This window comes from Mytilus galloprovincialis, chromosome 1 (assembly GCF_965363235.1).
Source record: "Mytilus galloprovincialis chromosome 1, xbMytGall1.hap1.1, whole genome shotgun sequence".
Classification (NCBI taxonomy): Eukaryota; Metazoa; Mollusca; class Bivalvia; order Mytilida; family Mytilidae; genus Mytilus; species Mytilus galloprovincialis.
This window is the reverse complement of record NC_134838.1, coordinates 6,974,046-6,986,959: the sequence shown is the minus strand read 5'-3', so window position 1 is coordinate 6,986,959 and position 12,914 is coordinate 6,974,046. Positions and strand designations below refer to the sequence as shown.

The following is a 12,914-nucleotide window of genomic DNA, read 5'->3' as shown; positions in this document are numbered from 1 at the left end:
AAACTATATTTACAGAGATTACAAGCGCAAAATTAATCTAGATAAAACCGGAAGTAAACTGTGTTTCCGTTTCCCACAGCAACCAGTATATACATCGTTCATTGAAGAGATACAAGAAAGCTTAAGAAAGGTAACTTATGTTCCCATTTTGCTCCAATCTTTTGTTAAAAATATATTAGTGCTGTATAAGTTATTGCATTGTTAGAACAATCATGCAGGTACATTTAGTTGTCACAAAACTGCAATCTGTACAAACAAAACTTTGTTTCTCACAGTGTGATATGTTTCTTTCATCTGACATCTCATCATCTTCAAATAAATTATGTCCAGGAGTACACGACTCTAATTTGTTTCAGCATTGTCAAACTGTGCAACTAAATCTGTATGATTCTTTAAAATTTAATAAAAATGCTGTTTACTTTCTTCTTCTTCTTCTTTAGTTACGGAATACCATCAACTTTTTGAGGATTACTTTCCGGCGCATGCCTGTATGAGGTCGCTTCAAGAACCTGTTTGGAATTTTTTGAATTGACCACAGTTTTAACTTCTATTGGTATTGGGTTTGTCTGCTCCTCACACAAATTTGTACCTACACATTCCCCTTCTTGGCCTCTTTGCACCCTATTTTATTATCTTAAATACTGGGTGAATTATTAGATGAATAACTATACTACCAAAGGAAAAGCCCAATTTCATTGAGTCTCAACTCCTCTGAAACCATATAATGTCAGAATTTATATTTAGATAAATGTAGTGTTTTGTACTTCATTAATTTGTCTTTGAAACAATCTTTTATCTGCCTAAATCACCATTTTTTTTTTTTAAATATACAAATTTTTGAGACTGTTATCAGTCTGTGTTTTATATGCTTTCGTGCATGCTCAGTTGATGTTCTGCCTGTAAAATTTATAATACTAAAAATAATAAGGTCACTCATGTCATGAACTTTGCACAGGATTTATACTTCTAAGTCTTATCATTGTCACATAGTTTTTCCGGTAGTAGCAAGAAAACCAGGACAGGTTCAAACAAAGATTTTGATCTAGCAGAGAAAAATTTTCACCTTTTTATCATCACAGCTTTATTAATTATCAGATGACAATTCTAGGCTTAAAATAAGATGTATACATTTTGTAAGTACTTCAATATAGTCACAGATCCACAATTTATACTATATATTCCAGTTTTTTGAAGTAACAAAGGCACTAAAAATTGCTAAAGAATAAGTTAGTAAGGTGTTTGTTGATATGATGTTTTACCCTCTTGTAATCTTCAACATATTGAAGTATTATTTAGACTTCAGTGCAAATTGAAATGTTATTATGTTACAGTATTCATTTATCTACATGTAGATGCTAAAAGTGTTGTTATAAAAATCCTGAAAAGTATAAAGGTTCAAATGTTATTTGTCATTTTCTTTTATCTAAATGTTCTGTTTATATTCATGTCAGGAAATAAAGAGTAACCTGCTAAACATCTGGTTTTTATTTGATATTTTCAGGAATCTGAGAAATCTGTCAAGATGGCAGCAGCCAACTTTGATGCCAAGCACATCTTTGGTTTGAAACCAGGCGTAGCTGGAAATGTTTGTTACCATGATGAACAGACAATTGTGTATCCATCAGGAGCCAACTGTGTTATGTACAACATTGATCAGAAGACACAAAAATTCATTTTACCAACAGAGAAGAGTGAAGGAATGACAGCATTGGCAATAGGTCCAAACAGAAGATATGTTGCCATAGCTGAAAAGGGAGAAAAACTTGTAATAAACATTTATGACTTGCATAATAACAGAAAGAAGAGATCTTTAGTGCAACCACCAGATATCAAAGCCACTGAATATGTCAGTCTTGCATTTTCGCCTGATTCAAAATATCTGATTGCACTGACAGGGAAACCAGATTACACCTTACTGTATTACACCTGGGAGAAATCTAAAGTTTTGGCTTCAACAAAGACAACCAATCCACAAACCAATAATCCAGTTTATCAGGTATTTATAATCACTGTGTTTTAACTTGACCCTCATCAACATGCTGTATGGAAATTTTATATACATGTATTTGGAAAGAGTGAAATTTCAATTTGTTAGGCGTCTTGATAATTAGATATTTTAGCAAAGTTTTTACACATAGAATCTGTCATGAAATGGTAGTTAAAAAAATATTCAGTTGTACAGGGCTGTGTTATTTAAACTCAATTCTTATTATGGTTGTACATTGACCTATAATGGTTTACTTTTATAAATTGTTATTTGGACGGAGAGTAATGTCTCATTGGCACTCATACCACATCTTCCTATATCTATCAATTCTTATTAATTATTATTAAGAAATTTGAAGTAGCAGCTGGCAGCATTCTAAATTTAAGTTAAGGGAAAGAGGCTACAATAATTATATACATGTACCAAGTATTTATTAAAAAAGACCCAAATTTTACAATATTAACAGAATTGATTAGGTTTTCTTTGCAAGGTTTGTAACATAGAAGGTTTAGTTTTAAAAATTAAATACAGTATTTAATATTGTTAATAACATTGTGAAAAAAATGGGAATTTCCCTTTAATATCCTATTCTTTACCAAATCAATTGTACCATGAATGACCTCTACTCAAGTCTCATATCTATATTAATATTTCGTTGGAACCTTTAAATATATTAAAAAAATTGGTATAAAAATGTATTGTTAATTATTCTTTAAATCTTTTAAAAATATTTTGCAATAAGTCATACTTTATTACCCTTTCAGGCTAGCTTCAACCCACAGGATAATACACAACTGTGTGTAGTTGGCAATGGAATATTTAGAAACTTCCGCTATAGTGAGGGTAACCTCAAAGCTTTCAATTTCCAAAAGATGGAACCACAGAATTTCTTATGTCATGCTTGGGTGTCGGAGGAAAGAGTTGTGGTTGGAACTGATACTGGAAAATTGCTGTTGTTTGAAAATGGAGAAATAAAAAACGAATTCAACATCGGAGCATCACTCCAAGACAAGTAGGTTTTACTTTAAAAGTTCATCAAACTCTGCATGGTATTTTATAAATTATTGATAGGAATCGATAGAATCTTAAATGCTCTTTAGTTAAATTATAATTTTCCATATGTTTTGTTAACACATACAAAGGTAGGTTTTTGTACACTATTGCCTTTAATTGTATATATTGTTGTTACAATTGAAGATGTAACCATAAACCAGTATATATCATTGAACCAAATATTTACTGCTATCATTCATTTACTCTAATGACAGTTTTTAAAATATATCAAAAGCATTAATGATTTTTAATTGAACTATGAAAAGTGCAATCCATTATATGGTTAACAGCTACTGACATATATACAAATGTATAAATTATGATGCAATAATTTATCTGGACATGCCTTATATGAACATGTACATGTACGATTTAACGATATGTATTTAAATACATGTATGTAAAAAAAAAAAAATTTGAATTATGTGAGACCATTATTTATGTTTAAAAACAAATGACCAAGAAGGCCCCAAACCATGAAAGAAAAACAGTTACCTTCATGTTTATAAAGATCTATAACTCACTAAAGAGCATTCTGATTTTGTGGCAGCCATTGTACATGTAATGATTTAACTGTTTTAGGAAGCAGGCAGATGATGATTCCAGCATTGTAACCATTCCACAAGTTACTGCAATAGTTGCCTACTCTAAAGGATTTGCCTGTGCCTGCGGTCCTGGAACTGTACATCTATATGAAAAGACAGATGATAAAGATTTGTTCAAAAAGTCCAAACAAATTAAGGTATTCATCCTCAGAAAATATAATTCATATAAATGCAAAAAAAATAATTTTATTAAAACTACAAAATTATAATTAATTTTTTTTTTGTTTTATTATAATTTTATGTTTAAATATTTAAATATTTGTATTGCAAAATGTGTGTGTTTATCTTAATGAGAAACTTGTTCCGTGCCATTCCTTATTTTTATTCAGTAAATGGTTCTAAATAATTCTAACAGGAAAATTGAAATATTTTTTTACAGATTCCACAAGATAATTTCAGTTCTTATGCTACTAAGGCTCAACAGCAAATAATAACATGTTTGGCCATCAGTCCATCAGAAGAAACTCTTGTTGCTAGTACAGACCAAAGTCAGATTTATCATATACAGTTACCTAGTGCTGATCTTGGAAAGGTAATTCTAGAGTTTACATTATACATTAGTATGCTAAGGTTAGTTGTATAAAATGAGAACCATCAAAAAAAATTTATACTGTTAATTGTATTGAATTTCTAACAAATACAGCTTTAACAGAAAAAAATTGTGGAAACATCATGTTGATCTTAGTAACTGAAGCAAGTACAGTTTTATGTTTGTTTGGATTAATTTGGATACACATGTATTTACCTGTATTTATGTATTCTTATTTCTAATGTAAGATTTGTTTAATTGTATGATTATTAACTTTTATTGGCATTATCTTTTTCAGAGTGAAGGTGATGTTGTCCAGTTTGAAACTCTATCACAATCCTTCCATAGCGGACAGATTTTAGGCGTTGATATTTGTATCCGTAAACCACTGATAGCTACATGTTCTTTAGACAAATCTGTTAGAATATGGAATTATGAAAAGTGGTATGATTAATTAGTTTCATGTTAAAACTACCATAATAGTATATGTACCTACTAAGTTACTAATTAATATTTGTTAATAACATTGTCATGAAGACCTCAAAATACCTGTACTTTATATATAACAAAAATAAGAGACAAAGAAATAAGTAGACAACTTCTAACTAAGTTTATAACTTTCTAACAGTTATAAGTTATCCATTAGATGCAGTTAATTTACTTACTTTCTATTTCATACAATTTTGAAAAGGGGAGATAACCACTTTTTAATACATAGCATGTCTGTCAATCTCAACAGTTCAATGAGTTCATACATCCCAAGAACATAAAACCTCAAGCTCTAGCGGAATGTTATATAATTACTTGTATTTATACTTTTGATATTTGTTATAAACTTTATATTTAATTAATTTTAATTTCAGTAATTTAGAACTGTATAAAGAATTTCCTGAAGAGTTGTTTAGTATAGCCCTCCATCCTTCTGGTCTTTATATTCTTGTTGGTTTCAATGACAAACTGAGGTTACAGAACCTGTTAATAGATGACATCAGGACATTCAAAGAATTCAACATCAGAGGCTGCAGGGAGGTAAATATAAAAAAATATTATTTGTATGATTTGGTCAGTTATATATACAACCATATTTTTAACATATACAAAAATGTTATCCATGGAAATTATTACTTTGTGTAGACATGTGAACATTAAAAGAAAGTGAATTTGACAATGAATTAATATTTTGGTTTAATATTTGTTTTTCTTTGCTAAATAAATTGTTAATAAATTTTATGACATAAAGCAGAATAAATAACTGTTTAAATAAAATTTGTCTGGTTAATAGTTGACATGATTTATCCTTCAAGAGGTAAATTAAGGGAACTTTATTTTTGAAGGAAATGTATTTATTTGTCACATGTAATCCCAAATAAGTCTTCAATTTATACTATGATATTTTACAGTGTACCTTCAGTAATGGCGGCCATCTTTTTGCTGCTGTTAGTAACAATGTCATCCAGATTTTCTCTACTACAACCTTTGAAGATGTTGCCACCCTCAGAGGTCATAATGGCAAGGTCAGATCTATAACATTCAGTAATGATGACACCAAGTTAGTTTCATGTGGTATGGAGGGAGCTGTTTATGAGTGGAACATCTTTACATCAAAGAGAATCCGTGAGAATGTGGAGAAGGCCTGTAGTTATACTGGGGTTTCTGTAACAGCTGACAACAAAACAATATATACAGTTGGAACAGACAAGAGAATTAAAGAACTGGCTGATTTTGAGGTAAGATGATCAGTCAAGGCTATATATGTTGAAAATATTTCTATACTTGATCTCTAAATTATTGTCTGGTGGTAGTATTTATAAAAAAAATTTAAAAAGTACTGACGTCATGTCCTTCTATATTTTAAATTTTATCACACGGCAAGAGAAAATACCCATACATGTATATGTCGTTAGATTTTCTTTCTTTGTACAGTTCTGTAGTGGAACAATTTAAAATTTTGTAAGCTACATCATTCCTAAAACAGACTTTTATTTCTGCTTTAATGATGAAAAGTTAAGAGTAAACCCCTAAGTACTTGTCATTAGTGTTTAATCCAATTGTTTTTTATTTAGGTTGTGAGGAACATACCAGTAGGTGATATTTCGTTAACAACAGTTGCTCTGTCACATTCTGGTCGTATGTTGTTTGGAGGTACAGCCAGGGGATCTGTTTGGTCATTTAAATTCCCATTGACTATGCCTGTTGATGGTAAACCTACATGGGAAGAGAAACCAGGTCATGGCATGGCTATTACTAAGGTAAGTTATAATTTATTGTTTTAAAGTTATCTTTGGGAATTATGATGAATTATCTCCCTTCTCAGTGAACTGTATCATTTATATGAGTGTTCCATAACTTCTGTGTTTTATCTTCAATACTTATTAGGGACTTTTTATTTTGAATTTTGCTCAAAGTTCAGTATTTTGTGTGATTGTACTTTTTCACATTGAATATTTTCACAATCAGCTTTAATTTAAATCCTACAATTGTTACTGTTAATACAATAATTTTGTTTTCTGATTTAGATGAAGATCACTTATGACGACCAGTTTTTGGTGACTGTTTCTGAAGATGCTTGTGTCATGTTATGGAAGCTGAGGGATCAGGAAGCAAGAGGGGTATCTAAACGTGATAAAGATATTGGATGGACTGAAGAAATTCTCATTACAAAGAGTGATTTGGAAGATAAGGTATGTTAGCAACATATTTTTTATTTTAAATTATGTCTTATTATATATACTAAAGTTTCAATACTCTGCAAGTACTGTCAACTGATTAAAGGTTTTACAAAGAAAATCAAATTTTCGTCCTTTACTCTTAATTTCATAATTTACTGAAAAAATTAAAATACTGGAATTCATTTCATTCATTTACTGGACAGATTGTCTTGATATATATTTTTCTTACAAATCTATCATGAGATTATCTACCATAACTTTATTTTAACAGAACAACCAAATGGCTGAGTTGAAACAGAGGGTACAAGAATTACAAACAGAAAACGAGTATCAGCTGAGGTTGAAAGACATGAGTTACAATGAGAAAATCAAGGAATTGACAGAGAAATTCATTGAAGAAATGGAGGCATTAAAAACCAAAAACCAGGTAAATTTAGTGAAAAAACTTTGAAATGTTGCTGTAGTAACATCAATTATGTAAATGAAGGAATATTTAATAAACAACACAAATAAATGTTTTATAATATATTGATGGGTTTAAATGTTGTAATTTTGTTCATTTAGAATAAAGAAAGAATTAGAAAGAAAAAAAATTGTACAGTGCTCTGGCTATAATTTGAGGACAAGTTGTTTTTTTCTAAGGTCCCTACAATGTGATGTTTGGTTTAATAATAAACAGCCAGGTAAAATGTAAAATAGTTTTATGCTGAAAATTGTCTTAATCAACATTTCATATATACAGGTGCTGAAAACTGAAAAAGATAAAGAAGAAGCTAGACATGAAGAGGAACTGACAGAAAAACTAGAAGCTCACTCTAGAGAACTTCAGGATTTAGGTAACATAATTATATATAATTTATATGATTTTACTTTGTGCAAAAAGCATCAACTTCAGAATTTCTTAAGAATCATTATTATCTTTGAAGTTTTTTTAGTTTATGTTGTCACTTTGACACATTTCTTGTTTCCATTCTCAATACTATCAATGCTTTTTCTTCATATTTCATAAACAGATCTATCAAAAATCAATGTAAAGTTTTCGTTAGTTAACCATAATACATGAGGTAATAACTCACTATTTTGTTCACAGAATCTGCCAATAACCAGAAACTAATGTTAGAGTATGAGAAATTCCAAGATATGCAGGCCAAAATGAACCGATTACAGGAGGAATATGATCGTCGCCTCCAAGAGAAGGATGACAGTAAGGAGAGAGCTCTACAAGAACTGACTGAATACTTTGAAACCAGAGTCCAAGATATGACTGCTAAGTTAGAACAGGTATGTTATTTAATACAGGTTTAGAATTGTACTAGGTAGTAATATTATAACATGTTATTTCTTTTATAATATGATTATGTTTAATTAGTGCATATAGATCGACATTAACCGAAGTACAACTAATCAAGTACACAAAAAATGTAATTGATATCATTTTAATAAATGTGCGAAGTTTTTAAATTTGAATCAATAAAATGTCAAGCATTGTCTAAAAAATGCTCCACATAATTTCTTAATACCAAAATATTATGTCATTGCAGGCACATGATGAAGCTCAGCAAGCAGCCAGAGAATATGAGGAAACTAAGAAACAGATAGAGGAAGACTCTGACAGAGAAATCTTAGACATTAAAAATAAGTATGAGATGGCACTGAGAGAAGAAAAAGATAAACACACCAAACTGAAGGGAGAAGCTGGTATTACACAGAAGAAGGTATTTATAAAAATAGTTTGCTTATACAGATTGCTTTGAAGTAAAGATACATTGTCATCATTTCATACAAGTGAATACAAGTTTAAAATATTTTAGAAAGCTTAAAGTTCTAATGCCAACAATATAAATATCTTATTTACCAGCAGCTGATCCTTACATGCTATTGTTATTAGTTCAAGTAAAATGAAAACAATTTTGACATTTATTTATTTTGGTGTTGATGGCTGATATTTGAGTCTATTTTGGAATTGAGTTTACAGACACTTAGAGACTGACATATTGCTTTAAACTATTGTGTCATATATAAAACACATGTCCCATTTTATGCATATATTGCAAAGATAATTAAGACAATTAAAAATTCAATTTCAGTATGAAGGTGTACAAAAAGAAATAAAGGAACAAAAACAACAGATCAAGACCATACAACAAGAGAACAAGAAACATGAAAATACAATCCAGAATATGACAAAGGAAATAGAAAATCAAATTAAAGAAAAACAAGAGAGAGATGATACTATTCAAGATAAGGTATGTCTAACAGGATTTTGACGGGAGTGCTATATTTTAATGTTCTATAATTTTTTATTTGCATTTATAGGAATAATCTTAATATGATAAGTTGAACATTGTAATATGTTACAAAATAGAAATTGTTATATTTAAACATTTTGTTATTGATGTAGTAAATGTGAATACACAGAAGTTCTTAAAGGGAAACATGTCATAGAAATAATATAAAAGAATAATTGAAAACTGTATTTTAGTTACAAATTATAATTAACTCATTATGTTCTTAATTTGCAAAGCAAACAAATGAAGATTTATTTTAAACTTATGATGATAGATAAAATGATATTTATTTTTTTCCTCCAGGAAAGAAGAATTTATGATCTGAAGAAAAAGAACCAAGAATTAGAGAAGTTTAAGTTTGTGTTGGATTACAAGATAAAAGAATTAAGAAAGCAGATCTTACCAAGAGAAGAAGATATTAAGAAAATGAAGGAACAAATTCAAGAGGTATTGTATATAACTCTTTATAACAAAATACAATAGAATGGTCATTCCATGTAAAACACTAGATACCTACTTGAATATTGTATGTCAATGTGATCAATTTTAAGCAATATTTAATAAAGATGAATGGCACATTTCTATTTCAAGCAAAACCAACACTGTAGTGCTTTAGCAATATTTGTATTTATAAGGTATTATACACTCCAATAAATGTCCCTAATCTAGATATTAATATTTGTAGATGGAAAGTGAATTGGAGAGATTCAACAAACAGAACACACAACTAGAATTGAGTATTAAGGAGCTGACACAAAAATTGAAAGCTACAGACAAAGAAATGCACCAGGAGAGACAGAAGGTAAGATTGCATTGTGTAAAATTATCCTTATGAAACCATTGCTTAAAAAAATCTAAAAGCAAATAAGATTTAAAAAATATTTATTCAGGCCAATGTGCAGTAAATATTATTATTTAATTTTGAATTGATTTGTCCAATATATATAAGCTCTTTAAAACTGATTTCATCAAGAAGTTTAAGCCAAGCTAATTTTTTGAAAAAGAATGACTATTGATATTAAGGGAAGATAATTGAAAATATGTGATTATATAATCCTGTATTTAATAGGTGCGAGATGTTGAAGCAGTTGTGAAGAGATTTAAGACAGATTTACACAACTGTGTTGGTTACATACAAGATCCTAAGATGTTGAAGGAGAGCATCAAAGCATTGTATTCAAAACATGTACAAGAGGACATTGTAAGTATTAAAGTCTATTATTGTTATTAAGCTTGAAAACTACAATATCAAAATAAAAGTAATGTATAGATACAAACAAAATATTAGGCTAGAAAACTACCAAATGGGAAAAAAAACTGTTTGAAAGCAAACTCTGTCTAAAATACGGTTTCAAAATTTACATAATAAGAGGATGTCACTATGTTAGTGCAAGTTGTTTCTTTTAAACTTAGAAGGTTTGCATCTTTTTCGAGTCATATATACAATTTCTAATCTTGATTGCAACCACATACTTAATGTTTTGTTTATTCAAAACGCAAGATAATAAACACACTATATGTGAGAGTAGAATGAGAACAAACTAACATTTTGTCCTTATTTGGCAATATAGTGGACACATTTATTGAAGTGATCAAATACATGACTTTTTTCACACAAGTTTTTTAAGGGCTACAGGGGATCCAAATTTTGTTTGTGTTATTGTGTTATTTATGTTTTCTAACAATACATCTGTTTATCTAAGTTAACACACAATATATCTGTTTCAGACTGAATCAGCCAGTGTCGATGCTGATATCCAGAAAGAATACAGTAGACAAAGAGAACATCTAGAAAGATCTGTAGCATCTCTACGTAAAAAGTTAGCAAAGGATTCTGGTATCCACAGAGCAGATAATGTTAGGATTATGCAGGTATTTATCTCAACAATTTTATTCACATACCCTTCAAATATTATAATTCAGCTATTTATGGGAACAAATTATATTTTATATCGTATTTCTGTAAAAGTAGCTGCCCTTTTTTTTTGTGACAGAGATAAGTATTCCAATTCCCAGGAAAATTAAACCTTTCTATGGTAGACATTATGAAAAACTTTGTATTTTTTTTAAATTGTTTGTAAACTAATAATAAAGTTTTTAATCTATCTTTATTAGGAAAATGTATCCTTGATCAAGGAAATCAACGACCTGAGACGAGAACTAAAGATAGCTAGAACAACAATACATGACTTAGAAGCAGCTATGGGACTTCATAGTAAGAAAGCTAAGAAAGATCCAAATTCTGTCCAGACCATATCATTTAAAGCACCATCCGTAATGGCTGAGCAGGAGCTGGAGGAGAAAAATAAAATCATTGAAATGCAGAGAATGGAGATAAGGAGACTTCGAGAAGAATATGATTCAGGAGGATCAAGACCACCTTCTAGACCCTCATCAAATCCTAAACTACCACCTATGGAAGTGGCATAAACATTGTATGGAAATTAACAATTCTTTCTACTGCCCCTTTTATTCTACACTGCTAAATGGTAGATGAATAATTTTGGTCCGTTTAAACAATTTTGGTACTTGCATATCTATTTGGAATTGTTTACTTTTTAGAAATTTACTTTCTAAGTTTTTTTAAGCTCTATCATTGTTTTCCAGAGGATAGACTACTTCAGACTGTGATACTATTTTAATGACTTTTATATATATTTATTGATTTTATTGAGTGCTAAAGCTCTCACAATATTTTGTGTGATATCTTATTTGTAAATTTGTAAATATAATAAAAGTAAATGTTATATTTAATTGTACAGTCGAATAAAACAAATTAAAGTACAATCTTTGTATTCACTTAGAACGCTTATCAACATGGTAAAGGACCATCAGACACTCGTTACTAACTGTTCCTACTACTGCTCATCTTATACATTCAAACCAAACTTATTTTGGTTGATGTTTTTTCTATATATCACTAAAACAAACAATCTGTAGGTCAATTTATTGGTCAGTTTGTTTGCGATTTATTTTTAAAAATTAACAAAAAGTAGACTTAAAGAGAGAAGTTGTAAGTACCAGTCTTGTTTCAATCAGTGTGATGTTGGTAATAAGTCCAGGTCAAAGTTATTAAGGCAAGGTTAACACATTGTAAAGAACTGTGCAAACTTATAACAGACATGGAAAGATTGATAAATTACATTTATATAAAGATAAAAAGATGAAGTATGATTACCAAAGTCACAACTTTCCACAAGAGTTCAAATGATACAGAAATTAACAGCTATAGGTCACCGTACGGCATTCAACAATGAGCAAAGCCCATATAACATAGTCGGGTATAAAATGCCCAGAAATAACAAATGTAAAAAAATTCAAAGCAATGGATACTGAGAAGACAAACATGTTAAAACTTTGTTTACAGGATGACAACATATGAACAACCAAATAGAATACAATACTGGAATTCAGCTTTAAAATCTGCTTACTACATGAAGTTGGTTGAGGTACAATAATCTCAATAAACCACAAAAGTCACAATAAACAAACTAAAACCAAGGTCTCAATAGAAAAGTCAACAACACAGAAAAAACAAAAAAATAACACTGATCAGTTAACCATGAAAATGAGGTCATCATCAATTAAAACTTGCCAGACTGACATGATGTAAAATTTCCATACACCAAATACAGTTGACATAGGACAAAGTATTAGAAGGACCAAAACACAAAAACTTAACTTTAACCACTGAACCATGAAAATGAGGAAAAAGATAGATGACACCTGACAGTTTGACATGTACACCTTAGAATCGATCCATGTATACACAATATTATATAC

The 12,914-nt window shown here is 29.8% G+C and overlaps 1 protein-coding gene across 1 annotated transcript; it reads left to right on the top strand.

Annotated features, from left to right (window-relative positions):
* The first annotated feature begins 1 nt into the window (after nucleotide 1).
* On the top strand, nucleotides 2-11,918 carry LOC143064264 (cilia- and flagella-associated protein 57-like). Its single transcript, XM_076236979.1, has 20 exons — nucleotides 2-130; nucleotides 1,502-1,996; nucleotides 2,752-2,999; nucleotides 3,623-3,782; nucleotides 4,025-4,177; nucleotides 4,473-4,618; nucleotides 5,038-5,203; nucleotides 5,575-5,901; nucleotides 6,238-6,423; nucleotides 6,691-6,855; nucleotides 7,115-7,270; nucleotides 7,586-7,679; nucleotides 7,934-8,124; nucleotides 8,385-8,558; nucleotides 8,931-9,089; nucleotides 9,435-9,578; nucleotides 9,817-9,933; nucleotides 10,201-10,332; nucleotides 10,860-11,003; nucleotides 11,247-11,918. Exons 2-20 carry the CDS (start codon nucleotides 1,523-1,525, stop codon nucleotides 11,559-11,561), a joined length of 3,651 nt encoding a protein of 1,216 aa, XP_076093094.1. The 5' UTR covers nucleotides 2-130; nucleotides 1,502-1,522; the 3' UTR covers nucleotides 11,562-11,918.
* The last annotated feature ends 996 nt before the right edge of the window (nucleotides 11,919-12,914 follow it).

What these genes read in the sequence shown, in the direction of transcription:
- LOC143064264 (XM_076236979.1), top strand. Translation starts at nt 1,523, where the DNA reads ATGGCAGCAGCCAACTTTGATGCCAAGCACATCTTTGGTTTGAAACCA. An exon ending in ATATGGAATTATGAAAAGTG is followed by an intron (nt 4,619 to 5,037) that starts GTATGATTAATT and finishes TTTTAATTTCAG; the next exon opens with TAATTTAGAACTGTATAAAG. An exon ending in ACATCAGAGGCTGCAGGGAG is followed by an intron (nt 5,204 to 5,574) that starts GTAAATATAAAA and finishes GATATTTTACAG; the next exon opens with TGTACCTTCAGTAATGGCGG.